The following is a 24,651-nucleotide window of genomic DNA, read 5'->3' on the forward strand; positions in this document are numbered from 1 at the left end:
AATCTATAATTATGGCAACATCCAAACCAATCTCAGAATAAATTGAGTTGGTTGACACTAAAAACACTCAAAAATTACTATTACATGTTTTGTTTTGAGAACACTATGAAAAACAAATGAAGGTTGAGCCGTTGAAGTAGATACAGCATTTAAATCTGAGTAAGTAAATTATTTTAATTTTAAATACAACTAAGAGCGAGTAGCACCCTACTTGCCCACTTGTTTTTTTATTCATCAACTTGCCCACTACTTGTTGATTAAGAGTAATTTAGGCCACTAGTATTATCAATTAGAAAATACACCTTAGTGGCATTATTGTTAATTATACTAACGTTGAGGACCTTTTTATTAACTTTAACCTTTTTATAATACTACTTGAATGAATTCACAGAAGGGGTTAACTTGGTAGGGTCCTGTCCTCCCCTACTCTCTCTCTCTCTTTCTTTCTCTCTCTCCACATTAAAACAGTTCTTTTAGTTGTAATAATGAAAGAAAATATCTTTTTAGAAGGGAAAAAAAGCAAAAAAACAAAACAGAATCTGGGATTCTTCAGTTTAAGGTTGGTGTACCAGCTACTGAATTGATTTGAATTACAGTTACATTCTTGCATTTCAGTTCAGAATCTTTGTGTCTGCTTCTGTGCTTTGTTGTTCCATTTCAGTTTCCCTTGTTTTCTTTCTGCTATTGAATAAAAATGCAATTTTGCTATATGTGAGGAATTTTCGATTGAAACGCTGAAGTTGTCCATTTTTGCAATATTTCAAGTGTCTGCGGTTGGTTTTATGCTCGGTTGTAACTTTTCAATTTCACTTCTTTTTCTTTCTGCATTTTTGGATAAAGATGCATTTCTCCTGAGAATTTTGGTATAATTTAAGGAATATTTTAGTAAAACTTGAAGTCAGTTCATTCTTGCATTTCTATTCAAAATCCTTTTTGTTGCCTCTGTCATCTGTTGTACAATTCAGTTTCCCTTCCTTTCGTTCTGCAATTGGATTAAGTCGCAATTTTTCTGGGAAAATGGACTATTAGTTTAGCTTGGTTCTTTGTCTGGTATTCTACAGTTTAAGGTTGGTGTAGCAACTACAGTTTGATAACTGCAGTCCTTCCTTACATTTTAATTGAGGATCTTTGTGGTTGTTTTGCTCTTTTAGCCCATTTCAGTTTTCATTATTTTTCCTGCAAGTCGATAAAGTTGCAATTTTCTGAGAATTTTGTTTCCATTTAAGTAATCTTTGCGGGTAACTTGAAGTCTGTGTTTAGCTTGGTTCTTGGTCTGACTTCCTTTTGCATGAAATCTGCCATAAGTGGAATTTGAGAATTATAATAATCTTACTTCAAAACTAAAACACAGGTGAGAAAGGTCTTGTAGTGGGACTAGGAGAATGTTTGTGGACAAAGTGATTATAGGCCTGAATTAGATAACTTGGATAATTTTGGTGCAAAAGATAAGTATAATCCGGCTGTGGGACCAAAGCAATCTAAATTGATGTTAATGGGAGTTAAAATAGTTTATTGTAGTTTATCTTTTAGATGTGAACACACATGTTTTCTTCTTGGTGTGGGCTAATTGCTTTAGAAGCTTTCATTATTTTTTAGTTTCTTGGCCTTCTATTTGCATTAATGTGGTTTTCCTGCCAACCTTCTGATGTTATGTACTTAGTAGAAATCTTATGAATTTTCATGCTCTAGTATGATTGGAAAATTAAGTTTCTATCTCTGACTTCATTTTTTTCTCTTTTTTGCTGCTTTGATGTATCAAGTAATTGACATGTGTAGGTTCAATTAAACTTCCTAATTCTGCACAGTCTGTGAGTTTGTTGTCGTTGTGAAGGAATATTAAAGGCTCTCGTTGCAGCAGCCAGAGAACCTTGCTATATAAATGGTCTTTGTAGAGTGCAGTAAACATCTAGGGTGAGCAGATGCAAGATTGAATACATCATATACAAAAGTGGCAGTTAGCATCTTTTCAATGCAAGCGTCACAGCGACTTAGAAGATCAGCCATGTCTGATACTCTTTATAAATCTGTGCAAAAAACAGAGGCATCCTATCTACCTCAGTTTCAAACATTAGACAAGCAGATGACCAATATTAATCGAACCCAAGGAGGTAATCACTCCATTCAAACTTATTCTGATTGGTATTGCACACTGGAGTCCTCCTCACCTACTGGCAAGTATGTTGTTCAAAACTCAATATCAGCTGTCAGTTTCACTCCAAATGGAAGTCCGACTTCCCATCAAGAATCTCAGTCATGCTTATCAGACGTACATTACTCGCCTGATACTAACTACAACTCCCCAGTAAGTGGATCATGCATTACAGATGATGTGAATGATTTCAGGCACAAGCTAAAAGAATTGGAAACTGTAATGCTGGGACCTAATTCAGACGTTCTGGATAGTTGTGATAATTCCCTGCCGAGCTGTATGACCTCCCCAGAAATTGGCTGTTGGAGACAAATGTTGGAGGCGATACCTAGAGGGGATTTAAAACATGTGCTCATTGCGTGTGCAAAAGCAGAATCAGATGGTGATTTGCTTACAGCTCAGTGGTTGATATCAGAGTTGCGTCAAATGGTGTCAGTGTCAGGGGAACCAATTCAGCGACTCGGAGCATACATCCTTGAAGGCCTTGTAGCAAGGTTAGCGGCATCAGGAAGTTCCATATACAAATCCCAAAGATGCAAAGAACCAGCTAGTTTTGAACTGCTTTCATATATGCATATTCTTCATGAAGTTTGCCCCTACTTCAAATTTGGATACATGTCGGCAAATGGTGCCATTGCAGAAGCAATGAAGGATGAACAAAGAGTTCATATCATTGATTTCCAAATTTCTCAAGGGAGTCAGTGGGTTACTCTAATCCAAGCTTTTGCAGCTCGGCCTGGAGGTCCACCTCATATCCGCATAACGGGTATTGATGATTCCAAATCAGCCTATGCGCGTGGAGGAGGGCTTAATATTGTTGGCAAGAGGCTTTCTACACTTGCTGAGTCCTTCAAGGTGCCTTTTGAGTTTCATGCTGCCGCCATATCTACTTCTGATGTTCAGCTAGAAAACCTTGGAATTCGACCTGGCGAAGCACTGGCAGTAAATTTTGCATTTGTGTTGCATCACATGCCAGACGAAAGTGTGAGCACCGAAAATCATCGGGATCGACTGATACGGCTGGTTAAGAGCTTGAATCCCAAGGTGGTTACTCTTGTTGAGCAAGAATCTAATACAAACACTGCAGCTTTCTTTCCTCGATTCCTTGAAACGTTAGATTACTATACTGCCATGTTTGAATCAATTGATGCGACACTCCCAAGGGCGCATAAGGAGCGCATCAATGTTGAGCAGCATTGTTTGGCAAAAGATATTGTTAACATCATCGCCTGCGAGGGAATTGAGAGGGTGGAGCGGCATGAGCTTCTTGGTAAGTGGAAGTCACGGTTTAGAATGGCTGGTTTCAGCCCATATCCTTTGAGTTCATTGGTGAATTCTACTATCAAAGCATTGGTAGAAAACTACTGTGACAAATATAGGCTTGAAGAAAGAGATGGAGCTTTGTACCTCGGTTGGATGAACAGAGATTTGGTTGCTTCTTGTGCATGGAAGTAGAGTTGTTAGTTTTAGTAGCAAGCTTGGTGGGTGGAATCTTTAGTTTTCTTGTCGTAGTTGCGGAATGGAAGGGGAGCCTTGGCGTAACTAGTAAAGTTACTGTCATGTGACCAGGAGGTCACGGGTTCGAGCTGTGGAAACAGCCTTTTGCAGAAATGCAAGGTAAGGCTGCGTACGATAAACCCTTGTGGTCCGACCCTTCCTCGGACCCCGCGCATAGCGGGAGCTTAGTGCACCGGGCTGCCCTTTTATTTAGTCGCTGAATGGTTTGAAAAAAAATAAGGTCCTTTTATTTAGTAGCTGAATGGTTTGAGAAAAAATAAGGTTCCTCCATAATGTACTCATTTAATCAATCAGTGAAGCTTCCTTCTTGGAAAGCATTAATCCAATATGCAATGCTGGTGCTTGTAAGATTTTGCTTAAGGTGCCATTTTATGTTCTATGATCTATAACCTCCTGTTTTAGATTTGATATCAGTTGACATTTGAGTGGTCTTCCGCAAAGTAATAAGTTGATGCATACAACAGATTCTTCTTGTACAAGACTGGAAATGTATCACAAAACTTCTTGTATATCCTGTACTAACTTGCTGTCTTGAGAACATTGGCTTTTAAAATCTTCCATTTTTGGACAGATTTTTTGAAAATTATTTCTCACTGAAATATGACCAATTGTACTTAAAATTATGTTTCTTGAGACATTTTCTTTCAAGTCGCTCAAAATGTCACAAAGGAGGAAGTATACGTCCATAATGTTTAGTTCTAATGTCGTTATTGATAGAGTGGTATTCTTTGCCTTTTAAATAAATAGAGAAAGAAAAAAAGTTAAAACTAAAACCAGGTTTTATTTCACTCGTAAAACGAATCATTATTGAGACACTATTCAATTAGAGCCCTTTACCTTTTCATAAGAAAAAAAAAACAATATTCAATTAGAGCACTTCCAACTGTGATCTTCGTTATGAGGAGGCACCTTTTCCGAAAATTTTAGAGAGTTATTTGGTGTCCATAGGTATTTTTTTTTAACTTGTCCACCTATATGAATTATGAGGACATAAATAAATAATCTTAAAAAGCGGAATTTTGTTTGTTTTATCAGCACATTAGTCCAGTTAGAGCAAGACAAGTTTACAATAACTTGTCACTTCTCTACCAATAATTTGGAAAGTGAATATTGACCATCTTATAGATAGCAAAATAGGAGCCACGTTTTTCATATTCTTCTTCTTCTATCCTCTTGAGGAGCAACATATATATAATTAATAAAGTCGGTCGGTTGCCTTAGTGTATTAGAAGTGAGGAGATCGAATGCACTGACACCGCAATAACAAAAGAGGCAAAAGCCAACATATATTTGAACAAACCAAAACTTTCCCAGCTTGTGGGGTTTAGTCTACAGTCAAAAACTCAAACCTGCGAAATATTACATGCGCTTAATTAAGACTGCATGTCCATTAAATTATGTTGTCTAGAAACATTTTGCTATCATGATGTACACAGAAGTAAGCGGTGTTAGTTGTCACATAACAAATTAAATGAACAAATTATTATAACAATATTATGTTAAGAAAATATCTTCAAATCATATAGATAAAAAACAATTCAGGTACATTAATACAAAACTTTCTTCAACAACTTTTCATTCTTTTTGAGATGAATTCATAATAACTTTTTTAAGCAAATAGTGTAGTAACAATTTAACACTTTAACTATCACAGGTTCGATATCTAACGCACTCTCATTTCAACAAATGAAAGCAAAAAAATGCAAATCATGTGTTTAGGGAGTTTTGATTACAAGGCTATGTTTCGTGCGGTTGTAGTCAGTTTCTTGGAAAATATACTTTATGATAAAGTTATTTTTTTAGTGTTTGATTTCCAGGAATTATTTTTCATCAAGAAAATGACTTTCCTCACTTATCTTACAATTATCTTGATTTATAATTTCATTTCACTTCCTCCAACCAACACTTAGACATTAATGTTAATTTTACTCATAAAGTTCATGAAAGATTCACATATTTTTTGGTTTGCTAATATTATTATCAATCTTTATTACTCTCTCCGTTTTAATTTATGTGAACTTGTTTGACTGGGCACGGAGTTTAAGAAAACAAGAAGACTTTTGGAATTTGTGGTCCTAAACAAGTCAAAAAAGGGTCAAGAGTATTTGTGTGGTTATAAAAGCTTCTCATTAAGGGTAGAATTGGAAATTTAAGCTAAATTATTTCTAAATTTAGAAATGGGTCATTCTTTTTGGAACGGACCAAAAAAGAAATAGGTTCACATAAATTAGAACGGATAGAGTATATTTTTTCAGAAAGTTTTTGGCTCATCAACAAACAAAATGGAGAAAAATTACTTTTTCCATCTATGGGCCGAAATTGTTTCTTACAATTATCTTAACTTTAATTTTATAGCACTTGTTTCAACCAATACTTAAACATTTATTATCAGTCTTTACTCAAAAAATTCATCAAAACACTTTCTGATTTTGGGTTTATTATTATTATTATTATTATTATTATTATTATTATTATTATTATTATTATTATTATTATTATTATTATTATTATTATTATTATTATTATTATCAAGTTTTAATTATTGTTTACATAAAGATGAATTTGTAATTAGTTTATACTTGAGCCGGTACCCCTAAATCATTTTTTTTTTTGTATGAAAAATAATTTTCATCATACCTAACTCAAACAATGTTTTGTAAAACGCTTAGTATATGAGTCCGAAACCAAAATAATGCATTTTTGGACTCAAAGAACAAAAACATGTGAAAAAAATACACAGTGACCAAAAAATATATAGCGTCGTTTTAAAAGACTCTATACCTTAACGGCCGTTTGGCCAGTTAGGTATAGCGTCCTTTAGAAAGATGCTATATATATAGCATTTTTTTTAAAAGACGCTATATGTATTATTGTGGACCCACAAATAATTCTTATGGGCTTAAATGACATAACAATAATTCAATTGGGTATAGCATCTTAAGCTAAGACGCTATACCTCAAATAATTCACCTCCCGGAATGGTTTTTGCCTTATATAAAGACGTTAAGGATTTTGTAAAAATCCATTCAGAATTACTCTAAGTGTTGTGAAATTTTTGTTTGTTTAATTGTTTTGCATTTTGTCATAATGTCTGAAGAGCAAAGAAGTAGGGTTTTATTATATTGGGGGGGGGGGGGGGAGGGGGTGAGGTTGTGGTGGTGAATAACTCAGTAAGCTATAGTTTATCTCCACAGTCTCATGTTAAGTTGCCACTTACAATGGAGTACGATACATTGGTATCGTTGTTATGTAAAAAAATGAGTGTGAGCAAACGTTCGGTGAATCTTAAAATAACCGGAAGATCTTCGTATTCTGTGACTCCGCAAGGGGTTGCTTGTTATGCTGAGTTTAACATCGAAGACGATGAAATTTTGAGAGATTTTTTGAGGACTCCAGATGAATACCGAAAATTTATTATGATAAAAATGTTGGAAATGTACTTCAAGGCTGAAGACATTCGCAATAATGTGGTTGCGCAAAGTAGGGAAATCCCTCAATCATCGGGTGGTGATTTTGGAGCGGTTTTAGCAGAACAGGTTCCGGCTGAAAGAGTTTGGCCGGATCTAAACTTATCTCCACGGGCGAATAAGGAGCGAGAAAATAATTTCTCCCCTAGTATATATAATCCACAAGCAGAGTGGTAAACTTCATTTTTTCTACTGTGTTACGATATATATTTTTGTGTATTTTATTTGTATTAACACTCATATATTCCACAGGGGGTACCGACCAGATATGAATTTTACAAGTTATGAACCAACGGTCAGTTGGAATATGCCGAGTTTTAGTGTGTTGGATCATGGTGGTCCATCCGAGAGTCAGCATCAACAAGATAATGTGCATCATGGGATATCAACACATTATGATTTGTAAGTGAATATATAAAGTTATATGTATTGTTTGGACCAATTTGAGTAACTCATTATTTCTTTGGTTGTGCAGTGAAAACGAGCAACTTGATGGTCCTGTCCTTACTCAATTGCCCAAAGATGGCGTATTTAATCGGGATCTGGTAGATGCACAGAGTCAGGAAGAGAATAGTGATTATGACAACAATGCCGATGAGTCTGGAGATGACACACCCTTCCCTGACGAGGGTGATGTTGAGGATGAAGAGAATGCCGAACCTGATTTGACGAGGGAGCATGCTCCACCTCCCGTTAGACCAAAAGTATACGAGTCTCACGTGCCGTTTCATTCGAGGCATATTCCCTACCTTGATCATTTGCCAAGTATGCCAGGTGTGAATGCCCTCACAAGGGATATTGACGAAATTCGATCAGCAATATGGGATGAATCTAGACCAACAGTGTTGTCAAAGGGCATGCTTTTTACTGATAAGGCGCGCCTAATCAGGGCGGTAAAAATATACAGCGTAAAAGAGTGTCGTGAGATGATGGTATGTGAGTCATATCCGGATGTATATAAGGTTTTTACCGTAGATAGTTTACGGGTTATAATTGGATGCTGCGTGCGAGGAAGAAGAAAACAAATATGTGGGTTGTGGATAAATACATTGGCACCCACAATTATGAAATGGACACATTCAGCGGAAATCACTTTAGATGTTGACTTGATTTCACTTGTCTTGATTCCACACATTGAAGCTTCCATAAGGTACAAGATCAAAAAGTGTATTACATCTGTCCACCAGGAATATGGGTGTACCATTACCAAAAGAAAGGCATTTCTCGGGTGCAAACGTGCGTTTGAAATTGTTTACGGTGACTGGAATAAGTTATTTGCATCTCTACCCAGGTACATGGCCGCATTGCAATACTTTAACCCCGGGACTGTTGTTGAATGGAAGCTTGAGCAGAGTCCGGGAATAGCAGAATATATATTCAAATACGTGTTCTGGGCTTTCAAACCAGCAATTGATAGTTTTGTGCATTGACGGCCGGTAATATCCATAGACGACACTCATGTCTATGGAAAGTATGATATTAAGCTATTGATCGCTGTTGCAGTAGATGCTAATGGACAAATATTTCCCCTAGATTTTGCTATTTGTGCTAATGAAAGCCAAGAGACGTGGACGCTATTTTTGAACCACTTGAAGGAGTATGTTGTCAAACAACGTTCAGATATTTGTCTAATATCTGATCGGCATGGCGGTATTTTAAGTTCTGTAGAGCATTTGTCTGAATGGCAGGAACCGTATACATACCACCGTTACTGTGTGAGGCACCTGAAGGCCAATTTTCAGAAGGCACATCCCAAAAAGGACTTGCATGATTTAATGTGGATGGCTGCAACTAATCACCAGGAGTACAAATTCAAGAGGCGCATGGAATCTATCAGGAAGGAAGACGAAAGAGCTTATCATTGGTTGATGTGACATGAGCTTGACAAGTGGACATTGCATGCGGATGGTGGCAGACGATGGGGAACCCTGACTACAAATGTATGAAATAAAATTATGTTTCCATTATTGTTAAATCTTTTTGATATTTAACATTAATACTCCAATACAACAATCTAACATAAACCCATTTTTTAAAAAAACCTTCAAAATAATCTTTTTGATATTTAACATTAATACACGTAGTGGCATTTTTTTAATGGATGTTTTAATGTTTATTCAAAAGGTCTTTCAAATACATATGACTTGGTTCGGTTTAAGAAGCTTTCTTATTGTACCATAAAGAATCATTAGCACGCGAAGCATAGCGCGGTTAGATACCGCGTTATGTATTTTGTCTTGTCAACCTGATAAAGCTGTCTTCTGGAAAAGTATTATTGTACCGTAAAGAATCATTAGCACGCGAAGCATAACGCGGTTACATACCACGTTATGTGTTTTGTCTTGTCAACCTGATAAAGCTGCCGTTCTGGAAAAGCTATCTTCTGGAAAAGCATTATTGTACCATAAAATATTATTAGCACGCGAAGTATAGCGCGGTTACATACCACATTATGTATTTTTTCTTTCCTATAAATGACTAACACATTTTAGTTATTATATGTGCTTAACCAAAACAAATAGCAAAACTTTCCATAAATTTTTTATTTTTCTTGCCTTAACAAATGTCTGGACGCAATGACCAACCAAGGTGCTATTGTGGCAAACGCGGGATTATGAAGGCATGTTGGTCCGATGGTAATGTTAGGCGCAGATACTGGATGTGTCTATACAGGTTTGGAGGCAATGACGAAAATCATTGTATGTTTGAGGAATGGTATGATGAACCCATTAACCAGGAATACTACAAATTAATTTTGCAGTATGTTTGGAATCGTACTCTCCTAGAACGTAAAGTCTGGGCCAATAACTGTCTCTTCCATATGTAGGAAGACCTATGCTCGGCCTATAGCAATAGTAGCTCTAGAGAGGCAGGTCCGGGATGCAAAGACGGAACCTCCACGGCGACTATTGTAAATTGAACAAATTAATTACATTATTTTTCTTTTCCATTGCTTAAATATATTGCAATACCTTGAATATTAAATTTTATTCGATATTTTTACTATATTGTTAATTAGGTTGATACATTTTTAATATTATAATTTTATATTTTATATGTTACTTTAATATGTTAGTTTTATTATTTTATATGTTAGTTTTATTATTTTATATGTTTGTTAGTTATTCACCTATTTTTTACTATACAGGATTTAATTATTAAATTTTTTTATTTTGGTTTCGGACATAATATTTGAGACCCAGTAGCACCAATGTATCCTGAACAAGTCTGTATGTTCATGATGAGAAATTTGTTTCAATTTTTCACTCAACAAATCTGTTATTTTATATGTTAGTTTATTATTGTATATGTTAGTTTCATTATTTAATATGTTAGTTTTATTATTTAATATGTTGGTTTTATTATTTTATATGTTTGTTTGTTTGTTACTGACTTATTGTTTACTATACTAAAATTAAATAATTAATTTTCATAACTATACAAGATTTAATTATTAAATATTCACATTTTGGTTACAGACACAATATTTGAGGCCCAGAAGCACCAATGTATCCTGAATTTTTATGTTCTTACGTTTGTTAACTATAATTGGAGATAGTTTATATTTGAACTGTCAGCGTTTTGACGTATTTTTGGGAATAAAAGATACTTAAATGATTAATTTCTATAACTATAAGGATACTACGCTAAAGGGCACTACATTTTACTACGCTAAAAGTTCACTACATTACAAATGCGAGCACTACATTAGGCCACAAGATACCACTACAGGGAACTAAAGTAATAATTTATCTAGTTTACTAGTCTTTTAGCAAATAAATAATCTAAACCGGATAAAAATAACAAATCAATTTAAACAAAAAACAATTACGAAAATACATATACCACAGTAAAAAGTAACTAATTAATATTTGTTTTAACAACTAATAATAATTTCTCTATTTTACGAATTTTTTTAGCACACTAAAACTATAGTCTGGATAAAAAATAACAAATTAGTTAAATTGCAAAACAATCACAAAATAATATAGAGCACATAAAAAATAACTAATATGCATTTTTTACACAAGTTTTAACCAAAACTAAATCGGAATACCTCGATTTAAGATTTTTAGAAAGTCGAAGATTTTATGATTTTGAGCCGAAACAAGCAACAATGTCCGAGATAACGCCTTAGCTAGCACGTGGGATCGAGAATCTTTACTTTTTGTGAGACGGGTGGGCTCCACACAATTTGTTTTGGATTAAAAATGGAGGAAGGGAAGGAGGCTCGACGATTCTGTTTTGGGGAAGGGAAGGAGACGGTGTATATTTATATGATTAGTGTCTTTTTTAAGACATTATATATATAGCGTCTTAACAAACGACGCTATAGTTCCCGCTTAAACCAAAATATATATAGCGTATTTCTAAAAGACGCTATACCTAACTGGCCAAACGGCCGTTAAGGTATAGCGTCTTTTAAAACAACGCTATATATATTTTGGTTAAAGTGTATTTTTTCTATATATTTTTATTCTTTGAATCCAAAAATGCATTATTTTGGTTCCGGAGCTCTCAGTATATAGGTGGTACTTCCGGTTGTAAGACACATCTTCCAGATAAAGCCAATGGAATCTTATAAATTAATAACATCAACTACACTTCCTATTTCAAGTGTCTAAAAACTTTAACCCCGGACAGTGCTCTAAAGCACTTCTAATGTAAAACGCATTTCCAGCTGTAAAAATTGGTAAGATAACAAAATCAAGCTCAAAATGTTCAACAGTTTTGCCGGGGAGACGGGGTTAAAAGGCCCATTTAAGTCTTGTATAGAATTAAATGGGTCACAACACAAGTTCTTATTTTTTATTGTTGTATTGTATTTTATTGTTACTTTAAATATAATGTTTATTTTGATTATTTTTTAAATTTTATTATATCATATCGTTAAATCTGTTGTTACGTGGTGATGAAAAGTGCTACTTATGTAACGATCAATTTGGTGTGCCTTATTATTTTCCTCTCATCTTGATTATTAAATACTATTTTATCTTTTACCCTACTTTTTATATAATAATTATACCTCGTACCTTACTTTTTCTTTATAAAATAGCAAGTTTATGATTAATGCAGGTGCTTTATCAGGGATTTTAATAATTGCCTGGACAGCTAGAGGATGCAATGCAACGATTGGAACACATCATAGCTGTATTTTTCCTGTTGGTTCAGGTAATAGATTTCCATATTGGATATAGGTTTCTGAACAAAGAAGACATATATGGTGAGCAAACTGAAACTTGTTGCAATCAGAAAAAGTTTCGAGTTTATCACAAAGAAGTCTAACAAATCATTGGTAAGTGTTGCATGTCGTGAATAAAGCTGTAACTGGAAGGTTAGCGTTGCTAGCTTAGATTCCTTTCGTATTATGAAGTATGAGACTAACCACTCATGTGACTTAAAGATCAATATCTGGAAGACATAGGCATGCTTCTGCCAAAAATATTCCTTTTAAAGTTGTAGTTATTTCTAAACACTATCAAATTATAATATTTTAGTGGTATTATATTTCTCCGCTAGGGTACTATATTTTACCATGTTAAAAGATTTGGTGTCGTTGTTATTCTCTTGTGTTATTGTTATTTACCGTGGATATTATTCCTGGGCGGGATATCATTTTTTTCCCAACAACGTGGTATCAGAGCCATGGTGAATAATGGTCCGCTGTCTTTTTAGTACACCCGTCTCACAAAAGATAATTATGATAAATGGTGTCTACGTATGAAAGCTATTCTTAGCTCCCAGGATGTGTGAAAAATCGTAGACAGAGGGTATGCAAAACCCGATAATGAGGAAGTTCTACCTCAAAATAAAAAAGATGTCTTTACAAAGACAAGGAAGAAGGATCAACAAGCCCTCACTCTCATCCACTAATATTTGGATGATGCCATATTTGAAAAGGTGGCTGATGTTACCACCTCAAAGGAAGCTTGAGAGATTTTACAAAATTCTCTCAAAAGAGTTGATAAAATAAGGAACGTAAAACTTCAAACTTTAAGGGCTGATTTTGAAGTTTTAAAAATAAAAGAATCCGAATGCATTTCGGATTATTGTTCAAAAGTGAAGGCTGTTGTAAATCAATTAAGACAATACAGGGAGGATATAGAAGATGTCCGTGTGGTTGAAAATATCCTTCGTACTTTAACACCTAAATTTGATCTTGTGGTGTATGCTATTGAGGAGTCTAAAGATTTAGACTTTATGATGGTGGAGCAATTAGAGGGTTCTTTACAGGCCCATGAAGAAAAGATCAAGAGGAGACAAGAAGTACCACTGGAGCAATTTCTTAAAACTCAGGCATCCTTAAAGGATTATTGAGGTAAAAAAAGCTACCGAGGGAATGGACGAGGACGAGGCTGTGGTGGTCATGGAAGAGGAAGAAGTAACGGTAACAACTTCAACAATGAAGTTAAAATCCATCAAATATTCAGAGGTCGTGGTCGTGGACAAAGAGGAGAAAGAAGACGTTGCTACTACTAAGAAATTAATGGACAAAGGTATGAAAAATCAAAAATTAAGTGTTATAATTGTCATAAATTTGGTCATTACTCTTGGGAATGTCGTAGCAGTGTTGAAGAGAAAGCTTACCTTGCTGACGACAAGAAAGAAGAAGCTGAGTCAACATTGTTGGTGGACCTCAAAGAAGAAGACATAGATGATTGTAGCTCGTGGTATTTGGATAATGCAGCAAGAAATCATATGTGTGGATGCAAAGACAAGTTTGTGGAGATAAATAAAATGGTGAGAGCTAATGTATCATTTGGAGATACCCAAAAGATTCAAATCGAAGGGATATGTACGATCATGATCTCCTGTAAAGATGGTAGTCACAAGATAATTTAAGATATTTATTATGTGCCAAAATTAAAAAGTAATATTTTTAGTTTGGGCCAACTTCTTGAAAAGAAATATGATATCCACATGAAAAATATGCATCTTTGGCTTAGAGATTCAAGTGAAATTCTACTTGCTGTCACACCCTTTTTTACCCCAAAAGTTATATGCGTTATGTGATAGGTTATATGTACCTTGTTATGTTTTGATGATCTAACAAACTTAATTACAAGGACCAGATAAGGTTATACGTACCTTGTTATATTTTGATGATCTAACAAATTTAATTACAAGAACCAGATAAGGAACCTGATACACACCCTCAAGTACGTAGGAATAACAAGTCTCAAGCTGGAGATGTAAATCAATACTTCAGACGACAAAGAAACAACAAAGGGAACAAATGGGCATCAGTTCCCCTGGTGACCATACCAGTCAACTCTCCAATAGCTGTAAAGTTGCTGCTTGCACACGCAACAGTGCAAAATAGTGCAGCAGCCAACTTCATTGGGAATGCTCATGTACTAAACATTCTTTCATCATTCAAGTGATGTCACCAATGTTATATTAACATTAAAAAAAAGGCAAAACACCACTTGAACATTTGAAGAATCCATCAAGCACTCTCTCAAGTGACCAATCAATCTAGCAAGCGATTCTCAAGAGCATCAAGAACAAAGAACAACATAATAACGGACCAGTTCCCTGTATTGTGTTATTACATGTCCTTAGTTGTGTTGCACCTTTGTTAAAGTTCTTTACTTGTAATTCCTACTTAGCTTAGTTAGAAGCATTGCGTAGGAAACCTTTGCAAATCATAAACCCTTGTGTTTGTGTCTTGGCTAAAGTTAGTCTAGTTGTAAGTCTTTGTAATAGAGTTATTACAAAGTGGCTTGTAATAGAGTTGTTACAAGTTAGTGAGGGATTAAGAGGTTAATTCCTAAGTTATAATATGTTGTAATCTAAAGTTTTCTCAGTAGTGAAGTTGAAATCCTACAATGGTAGGTCGTGGTTTTTAATCCCGTGATCTGGGAGTTTTCCACGCAAAACTGCTTTGTGTCATTTACCTACTGCAGTGTACGTGTGTTCTGTGAGAACTAATAGAGAACCTGGTTCTCTATATAGTTTGGTGGACCCTTAAATTCTATCAATTGGTATCAGAGAAGGTTCTTTCTATCAGGCTAACACCTAGAAAGGATCCTCATGGCTGCTCCACCAAACTTTGAAGAAGGTCAATCTATCTACATGCCACCACGATTCAATGGCCAATACTATGGATGGTGGAAGACAAGGATGCACGACTTCATCATGGCTGAAGACTTAGAGCTCTGGGATTTCATCTGCGATGGACCCTTCGTCCCTACAAAAACCAGTGGTGACCCAGAAGTAATAGTTCCCAAAACAAGAAAAGAATTAAATGATGTTGATCGCAAGGCCATAGAGAAGAACTTTCGAGCAAAGAAAATTCTTGTCTGTGGTATTGGTCCTGATGAATACAACATGATTTTCAGCATTCCAATCTGCTAAGGAGATCTGGGAAGCTCTCCAAACAGCTCATGAAGGGACAACCCAAGTTAAGGAATCAAAGATTGACATGCTTACCACAGAATACGAGTTTTCAGGATGAAAGACGATGAGTCCATCCAGGACATGCATACTCGGTTCACCTCCATCATTAATGAGCTTCATTCTCTGGGAGAAATCATTCCAAGGAACAAACATTTCAGGAAAATACTCAGTGTTTTACCCAGTTCCTACGAAAGCAAAGTGAACACTATCACAGAGGCAAAGGATTTGCAGAAGCTAACCATTGATGAACTTGTTGGTAATCTAAAAACTTATGAAATAAAGAAGAAGAAGAAGAAGAAGGATAATGAGAGAATAGAGCCCAAAAGGGAGAAGAACTTGGTCCTCAATATGGACATCAATGATTCAGGTGGTGAGGATGCTGATATGGCTTACCTGACAAAATGATTCCAGAAAATGGTTCGCAAAAATGGAGGCATTCCAAAAAGGGGAAACTCCAACAAGCCAAAAGGTTATGACCTATGTCATAAATGTGGTAAGCCAGGACATTTCATCAAGTATTGTCCTCTCCTCAAGCAAGATCAATACAAACACAATACAGATAAAGCAGCTAAGAGGAACTCGCTTCCTGACAAATGTTTCAAGAGGAAAAATGCCGCTGACAATGTTGTGAAGCAAGATCTTGCTACATAAAGAGACTCTTCCACCGAATCTGAAGAAGATGATGATCAAGGTGACAACTCCATGATGGCATTGAAAAGTGAAGCAACTGAGTATGACTCTATCTTTGCCTTGATGGCACAGTCTGATAATGATGAAGATGATGACGATGATGATGAGGTAAACTTTCTAGATATTCAAAGAAATCTGAAGTCTTATTCTCCTAAAAAACTCATGTCCTTGGAAAATATTTTAATTGATGCTTATCATAGTCTTATAAATGATAAAAATACATTAACTGTGGAATTAGGAGACATGGAACATGAGAGAGATGATCTAGTAGTTGTTGTGGTCGATCTAAAAGAGACTATTGAGTGGGTTAAAAAGGAGAAAGAAGCTATAACTGAAAAGATTGCTAACATAGAGCATGCGAGAGATGACCTATTAGTAGTAGTTGTAGATTTGAAGGATACAATTGAGGAACTAAAAGGAGAAGGTAGGCATGGGATTCTTCAAAAGGGAAAGGAAGTTGCAGATGAAACACATCTTAGGCTTGAAGATGAGATAAAATCAGTGAAATCTAGTTTGTGTGTTGAACTCGAGAAAAACAAACAAGTTCAGGAAGAACTAGGTAGAGTCAAGAGTGATATTGAAAAATCACTCAAGTGGACCTAGTCCTATGAAGCTATCACTGCCATGTACACGAACAATGAGGGAAACAAGAAGGGAATCGGGTTTCAAAGGGAAAAAACTCCCTACAACCCTCATAGCAAGTACGTTACTGTACCTGACAACTGGCTTTGCACTCACTATGGTAACACTGGGCACTTTAAGGAAACCTGTAAGGCCAAGTTTCAGTCTCAACAGAAAAACAAAGTTTTTACTAAAAAGGTAATTACTGTTAGAGAACCTGGTTCCTGATATAAAAAATGCATGATGCCTGCTTAGACCAAAACAACCCTCGTTCACTCCTTTCCTCATTACAAGGGACCCAAACTTGTTTGGGTTCCTAAGTCTAACCCTTAATTTCCTAGTGCAGGGAACAATGAAGGGGAACAACGAATAATGGTACATTGATAGTGGTTGCTCAAAGCACATGATTAGAAGTACAAACGATTTCCTTTCACTGAAGGCCCTGCAAGGAGGGAGTGTATCCTTTGGAAATGGCAAGAAGGGATACATTCTGGGAGTTGGAAGAATTGGGAAGTCTCTCTCTCACTCTATTGAAAATATGTACTATGTGAACATATTGAAGTACAACTTGCCGAGTGTTTCCCAAATCTGTGACAAGGGAAACAAAGTGGAATTTGTGTCTAAGATATGCACAGTCACTAATCTTGTGACTGGTGAAGTGGTGTTAGTGGCCAAAAGATACAAAAACATCTATGTTGCTGACTTTGAATCTCTGTAAAATGGAGATCTCAGTTGTCTGAGTGCTGTGGATGATGATGCTGAACTATGGCACCGAAGATTGGGTCATGCAAGCTTTATGTTGCTGAACAAGTTGGTCAAGAAGGACCTGGTTCGTGGCCTGCCCAACTCAAGCTTTAAGAATCATAAAGTGTGTGATGCATGTGTAAAAGAAAAGCAAGTCAGATCTTCGTTCAAGCCCAAAAAGAAAGTCAGCACCTCAAGGCCACTTGATCTCTTTCATATGGATCTATGTGGACCTATGAGAGTGCCAAGTAGATAAGGAAAGAAGTACATCTTTGTTATTGTGGATGACTATTCCAGATTCACCTGGACTCTATTTCTCAGATCCAAGGATGAAACATTTGAAGTATTTGTTGCATTTGTAAAAAGGATCCAAGTGAAGATGAGCCATAATATTGTAAGTATAAGATCTGATCATGGTACAGAATTCGACAACGCAAAGTTCGACGAGTTCTGTGCTGAAAATGGTATAAGTCATAGTTTTTTAGCTCCAAGAACACCTCAACAAAACGGTGTCATGGAGAGGAAAAATAAGACTCTTGAGGACATGGCTGGGACAATGTTGATTGATAGTGGTGTTGCAAAAGGTTTTCTATGTAGAGGTAGTCAACACTGCATGCTACTTGGTGAACAAGTGCATGATCAGGTCCCTCCTGAACAAAACCCTGTATGAACTGCTGAATGGGAGAAAACCTAAGATAACACACTTGAGGACATTTTGTTGTAAATGCTTTGTTCTCAATAATGGTAAGAAAGCTCTAGGAAAGTTTGATTCCAAGAGTGATGAAGGAATATTTCTTGGATATTCATCACAAACCAAAGCCTACAAAGTATACAACAAAAGAACTCAATATGTTGAGGAAAGCATACATGTGATCTTTGACGAAGACACCCTCTTGGAAAAGCTGCACATGATAAGGCTGATCAAGATAAAGAGTTATCAAATGTCCCTAGTGAAGTTATTGACATGGCAAATGGAAAGGCCGATATGATGAGTCAGGTCAAGGATTCAAATGACAATGGCACAACTGAATCTCCAGTTGACATAGAGCAACCCAGTTCCACAATCACAACAACTGAAGCTGAAAATAGAGTTGCAGAATCAGTTCCTGGGACCCCACATGCAGAGAGAGAATCACATTCAGAAATACCTGGACCATCCCACAACAAGGTTCAAGTGTCTAATTGAAAACACAAAAGTTCACATCCTTTAGATAATGTGATCACTCCTCTTGATTCAGGAATTCAAACCAGATCAAAGGCAAGAAAGGCGTTTGCCTTCTAAGCTTTTATCTCTCAAATTGAGCCCAAGAATATTGCCACGACCCAATTTCCCCTCCGTATGACGTCGTGACGGCACCTAGTCTCTACAACTAGGTAAGCCTAACATTTGCGGAATAATGAAATGAAAACATAAAGTTAACAACTAACTATTCAAAATACACAGTAATCCCAAAACCCAGAACATCGTGAATCACAAACTACAGAAGGAAAATCTAGTGTCTTTATACATCAAAGTCTATCAAAAGAAAAATACAGAAGATAATGGGCATTGGGAAGAGTAGAAGGGGATTCCGAGGTCTGCGGACGTGGCAGATATACCTTGAAGTCTCCAAAGCTATCTCGGCTTACTGACAGTGCGGTTGATAAGGAGCACCTGGATCTGCACATGAAAAATATGTGCAGAGAGTAGCATGAGTACACCACAATCAGTACCCAGTAAGTGCCAAGCCTAACCTCGGTCGAGTAGTGATGAGGCCAGGTCAGGGCCCTACTGGTATATATATATATAATAAAACAAGATAGAATGAAATACCGCAGTAAAATAAATACTGAAATTTAACAAGAATGAAATCATAGAAGACAACAGCTTAGTACACAGAGATAACAATAGGGGATCTCCCGAAATACTGTTCCGTAGTCCCAAACGTAAATGTACAGTAAAGGGGGATCTCCCGGAATACCGTTCCGTAGTCCCAAGGTAAATATACAGTGCAGGGGATCTCCTGGAATACCGTTCCGTAGTCCCAAAGTAAATATGCAGTACATGAGGATCTCCCGAAATACCGTTCCGTAGTCCCAAAGTAAATATGCAGTACAGGGGGATCTCCTGGAATACCGTTCCGTAGTTCCAAAGTAAATATATAGCGCAAACAATAGAAATACAACTACATCACGAAATCTTACGATTTAGACTAAGTACCAGTCAAGAAAAAAGCAGGAAATTTACTAAGCATGCTGCACAGAGTTCACATAAGCAATTAAAACACGTAGACATGTTGTATTAGACCATGATAGCTACACATATTGGAATAACTCAATTAAGAATGAAAATAGATTAATACTCATAAAAATGGTATAACTCAAAATAAAAGGAAAACATGTTGCTGCTCAGTAAGAAAATTGGGTTTTTCCACAACTAGCCCATGTACGTACTCGTCGCCTCACGTACACGACACTTATATATAAAAAACAACACAAATCCTACGGGGAGTTCCCCCAAACAAATTAGGCAAGCCACTTACCTCGAACCAAGCTCAATCAATCTGTAACAATGCCTTTTCCACGGATATCTGACTTCGAATGGCCCAAATCTAGCCAAAAATAATTATATATCATAAAAACAACTATAATAAATTAATCTAATTAATGAAATCAAAATTTTAATAAAAATTCCAAAATTCGTCCTAAAAAGTCGACCCCGGCCCACGTCTCGGAATCGGGTAAAAGTCATAAAATATGAACACCCATTTACTCACGAGTCTAACCATATAAAAATTACTCGAATCCGACCACAATTCCCCTTTCAAAACTCGAAATCTTTGTTGAAGAAGTTCTTCCAAATGTTTCCCAATTTCAACCCCAAAATCCAAAATTAAATGATGAAATCAACCATAGATTAGTGGGATATAACCATAAAGGAGTTAAGAATCGTTACCCAATCGATATCTCTGAAAATTTCTCAAACTCCCATCCAAATCCGAGCTCCCTATCTCAAGTTTCGATAAAAATGGCCAACCCTCATTTTTTGAAACTTTAATACTGCCCAAGCATCCCTTCTTCGCGAACGCGGCCACACCCTCGCGTCCGCGAAACGCAAAATTGCTTCAGTCCGAAATCCTTCATCGCGAATGCGATGATCTACTCGCGAACGCGAAGGTTACTCAGCTCGACCCTACGCAAACGCGGAACCAGCATTGCGAACCCGTAGGCAAAATGGCCTGGAGACTCAGTCGACCAACTTCCTCAACGTGAACGTGAGAGCTCATTGCGAACGCGTAGACCAATTACCTTAGAGATTCATGAAGGCGGGACATCCATCGCGAACGCAAAGCACAAATCCCACCTGCCACCAGTTCCTCTTCGCGAACGCGAAAATCCCCTCGCGAACGCGAAGAAGGAAACCAACAACTGGAGAACCAGAAAATTCTGCAATTCTTTACAAGTCCAAAATGATCTGTTAAGCATCCGAAACTCACCCGAGGCCTCCGGGACCTCGACCAAATATACCAACCAATCCTAAAGCACCATACGAACTTAGTCGAGCCCTCAAACCACATCAAACAATGCTAGAATCACAAATCATCCTCCGATTCAAACCTAAAGAACTTGAAACTTCCGAATTCGACAACCGATGTCGAAACCAACCAAACCACGTCCGATTGACCCCAAATTTTACACACAAGTCATATTCAACATTACAGACCTATTCCAACTTCCAGAATCGGAATCCGACACCAATATCAAAAAGTCCACTACCAGTCAAAATCTCCAAAAATTCAATTTTTGCCATTTCAAGCCTAAATAAGCTATGGACCTCCAAAACACAATCCGGATACGCCCCTAAGTCCAAAATCACCTAACGGAGCTAACAGAACTGATAAAATTCCATACCAATGTCGTCTTCACACAGTTTCGACTACGGTCCAAATCCTAAGGCTTACCTCTATTTAGGTACTAAGTGTCAAAACACTCCAAAAACCAAAACGTACCTCCCGACAAGTCATAATAGCAGAAAATATATATGGGAGAAGTAGTAAATAGGGTATCGGGGCTATTACTCTCAAAACGACCGGCCGGGTCATTATAAATATCAAGAAAGCATTAAAAGATACTGATTAGATTACAACCATGCAAGAAGAACTCCATCAATTTGAGAAGAACAGTGTATGGAACCTGGTTCGACGACCTATTGACATAACTGTTATAGGAACCAGGTGGGTTTTCAGAAGCACACTTTATGAGTTTGGAAACACAACCAGAAACAAAGCAAGGCTGGTAGTTCAAGGTTACAATCAGGAAGAAAGAATTGACTATGACGAAACATTTGCTCCAGTTTCTCGAATGGAGGCAATCAGAATCCTCATTGCTTTTGCGTCTCATATAGAATTCAAATTATTCCAAATGGATGTCAAAAGTGAATTTCTGAATGTCTTTCTAAAAGAAGAAGTCTTTGTCAAGCAGCCTCTTGGATTTGAGAATCATGAACATCCCGAGCATGTTTTCAAACTTGACAAGGCACTATATGGGCTAAAGCAGGCTCCTCGTACTTGGTATGAAAGGTTGTCCAAATTTTTTCTAGACAATGGCTTTATAAGAGGAAAAATTGACAACACCTTATTTCTGAAGAAACGAGGTAGGAACCTGCTCATTGTGCAAGTCTATGTTGATGACATCATCTTCAGAGTAACAACGGATTAATTGTGTAAGGAATTTGCAAAACTCATGGGAAGTGAGTTCGAGATGAGCATGATAGGGGAATTGAAATTTCTTATTAGGTCTATAAGTCAAGCAAACTCTTCATGGCACAATGATAATTCAACAAAAGTACATCAAAGAGCTTCTAAAAAGATTTGAGATGGAGAGTTCAAGGATCATTGATACACCTATTGCCACTGCCACTCGCCTGGATATGGATGGACCCGGTTCTGCTGTAAATAAGACTATGTATAGAGGCACTATTGGGTCACTTCTGTATCTCACAGCAAGTAGACCAGACATTGTTTTCAGTTTGGGACTCTGTGCCAGGTTTCAATCCAATCCAAAGGAGTCTTATCTGAAGGCTGCAAAGAGAATTCTGAGGTATCTCAAAGGAACGTAGGACCTGGTTCTCTACTATCCCTCAGGGGATAACTTTGACTTGATAGGGTATGCTGATGCTGACTATACTGGTTATCTGGTGGATAGGAAAAGCACTTCTGGTATGGCACATTTTCTAGGTTCATGTCTAATCTCGTGGGGCACAAAAAAACAAAACTTAGTGGCCCTTTCAATTGCTGAAGCTGAGTATATGGCAGCTGCCTTTTGCTGTGCTCAACTGCTGTGGATCAAGCAGCAACTAGAAGATTTTGATGTGTTTTCTGATTGTGTGCCCGTATTGTGTGACAATACTAGTGCACTCAATATGGCCAAGAATCCAGTTTAACATAAGAGAACAAAGCACATCGATGTGCGACACCATTTTCTTAGAGACAATGTTGAAAAAGGGCTCATCTGTATGAAATTTTGCAGCACAGAAGATCAAATTGCAGACATATTCACCAAAACACTGAGCAGAGAACACTTTGAAAGGAATCGCTTGGCTCTAAGCTTGATAAAACCAAGATGAGGACCTGGTCCCTCGATGATTGGCTATGAAAGAAATGTACACGTAAATTAGTTAAAAAGTGTTTTCAGGCAAAGTCTAACTCATTTCTATACCGTTACAGGTAGACATGCATGATGATTACAGAGCAAACAAGCAGCTAATGCATTGCACGATTGGTCAGAGGATGATACTTACATTTGCAAAATCTATCAGGGAATCTGGTTCCCCCGACACAGGTTAGTAGTTTATCTGTACTCTCACGCATAATTTTTTAAACGGTTGAAACAGTGCCACATCATTACACTGTCAGTTTATTTTCTTTACTGATTTGTGAACTCAAACGTCTCGTCCGTTATGAAGCGACCCGACTACCCAAATTGCCACTTATTCCTAACCGGTTCCTCACCCCTCTTAAATACATCCATTCACACTCACTTTCACCACTGTTCACATCAAAAAATCCAAAATTCATCTTTTTTCTTTCTTCAAACCGAACTCTCTCTTCTTCAACTCACTGCACTCTACCATGTCTGATCACCAGGAAACACAAAATGTTCTAAGTTTCGTCCCCACTGTGTCCTCACCTATTGAAACACCAGTGATAGAACCCACACTCCCCACTCCGACCAGTCCAAACCCTAAGACAGAGTCACAACCACCCTCTGCTTCCTTCCCAACCCAATCGAGTACTGGTTCTCATTAGAGTCGGAAAATTTCGACTCCTAAGAAGTTTGTGGCTGTGACCTCTCCTTCTGCCTCGCCGAAAAAAATGGTTGAAGAAGATACAGTAAAAGAAGAAGAGAATCAAGAAATTTCCAGTCTTTCAATGGAATAAAGCTCTGGAAAAAACCAAGATATTGGTCATATCCATGATGAATCGACAATGACAACCCCTGGCCTTGAGTCTACAGGTAATACTCCTCCTACTTATGTGTTTACCATGGGGTTACAAGAACAAGAGGCCATAGAAAATATATTGTCAATAGCTGCTGAGGGATGTGGTATTGAGGTTGGTAAAGGTGTGTCTGAGTCTCCGGGGGAAGAAAATAGTACACTAGTGGAGAATAGGGAACTGGTGCCTGTTGAAACATCAACACCGGACAATACTATTGGGGCACCAACTGAGGGACCTGATCCCTCTACCCAAGAGGAGCCAACCCTTGGTTCCTCTTAAGCACCCCATGTCAGTACTAATCTTGCTCCCTCTCCTCACTTCTACGCTGAGCCTTTGTCCATGGTTGTTCCTGAAATGAGATCTTTATCTGAAGAGGAGATTGAGGACAATGAAGATGATTATGATAATGTGGCTATTGCTAGTTTTATCAGGGCTAGGAGTAGACATGCCACTACTCAAGCGTCAACTCCTAAGAGACCTACCAATGGGTTGCAAAAGAAGAAGGCTCTTGAGTCTGTTATTAGGAAAAGCCAAGAACAACAAAAGAGGAGAATATTGGTAAATGATGGGAAGATTGTGA

General features: G+C 37.1%; 1 protein-coding gene across 4 annotated transcripts; it reads left to right on the forward strand.

Annotated features, from left to right (window-relative positions):
* The first annotated feature begins 390 nt into the window (after positions 1–390).
* On the forward strand, positions 391–4,053 carry LOC107805841 (scarecrow-like transcription factor PAT1). Of its 4 annotated transcripts, none has more exons than XM_075227915.1 (2): positions 391–559; positions 1,761–4,053. In XM_075227915.1, exon 2 carries the CDS (start codon positions 1,970–1,972, stop codon positions 3,602–3,604), a length of 1,635 nt encoding a protein of 544 aa, XP_075084016.1. In that variant the 5' UTR covers positions 391–559; positions 1,761–1,969; the 3' UTR covers positions 3,605–4,053. The 4 variants fall into 4 exon arrangements, with proteins under 4 accessions (XP_075084016.1, XP_075084017.1, XP_075084018.1 ...); XM_075227916.1 differs by having other exon boundaries at positions 1,777–4,053; XM_075227917.1 differs by having other exon boundaries at positions 394–559; positions 1,832–4,053.
* Positions 4,054–24,651: the final 20,598 nt, after the last annotated feature.

This window comes from Nicotiana tabacum, chromosome 13 (genome assembly GCF_000715075.1).
Source record: "Nicotiana tabacum cultivar K326 chromosome 13, ASM71507v2, whole genome shotgun sequence".
In the NCBI taxonomy this organism is placed as follows: domain Eukaryota; kingdom Viridiplantae; phylum Streptophyta; class Magnoliopsida; order Solanales; family Solanaceae; genus Nicotiana; species Nicotiana tabacum.

What these genes read in the sequence shown, in the direction of transcription:
- LOC107805841 (XM_075227915.1), top strand. Translation starts at nt 1,970, where the DNA reads ATGCAAGCGTCACAGCGACTTAGAAGATCAGCCATGTCTGATACTCTT.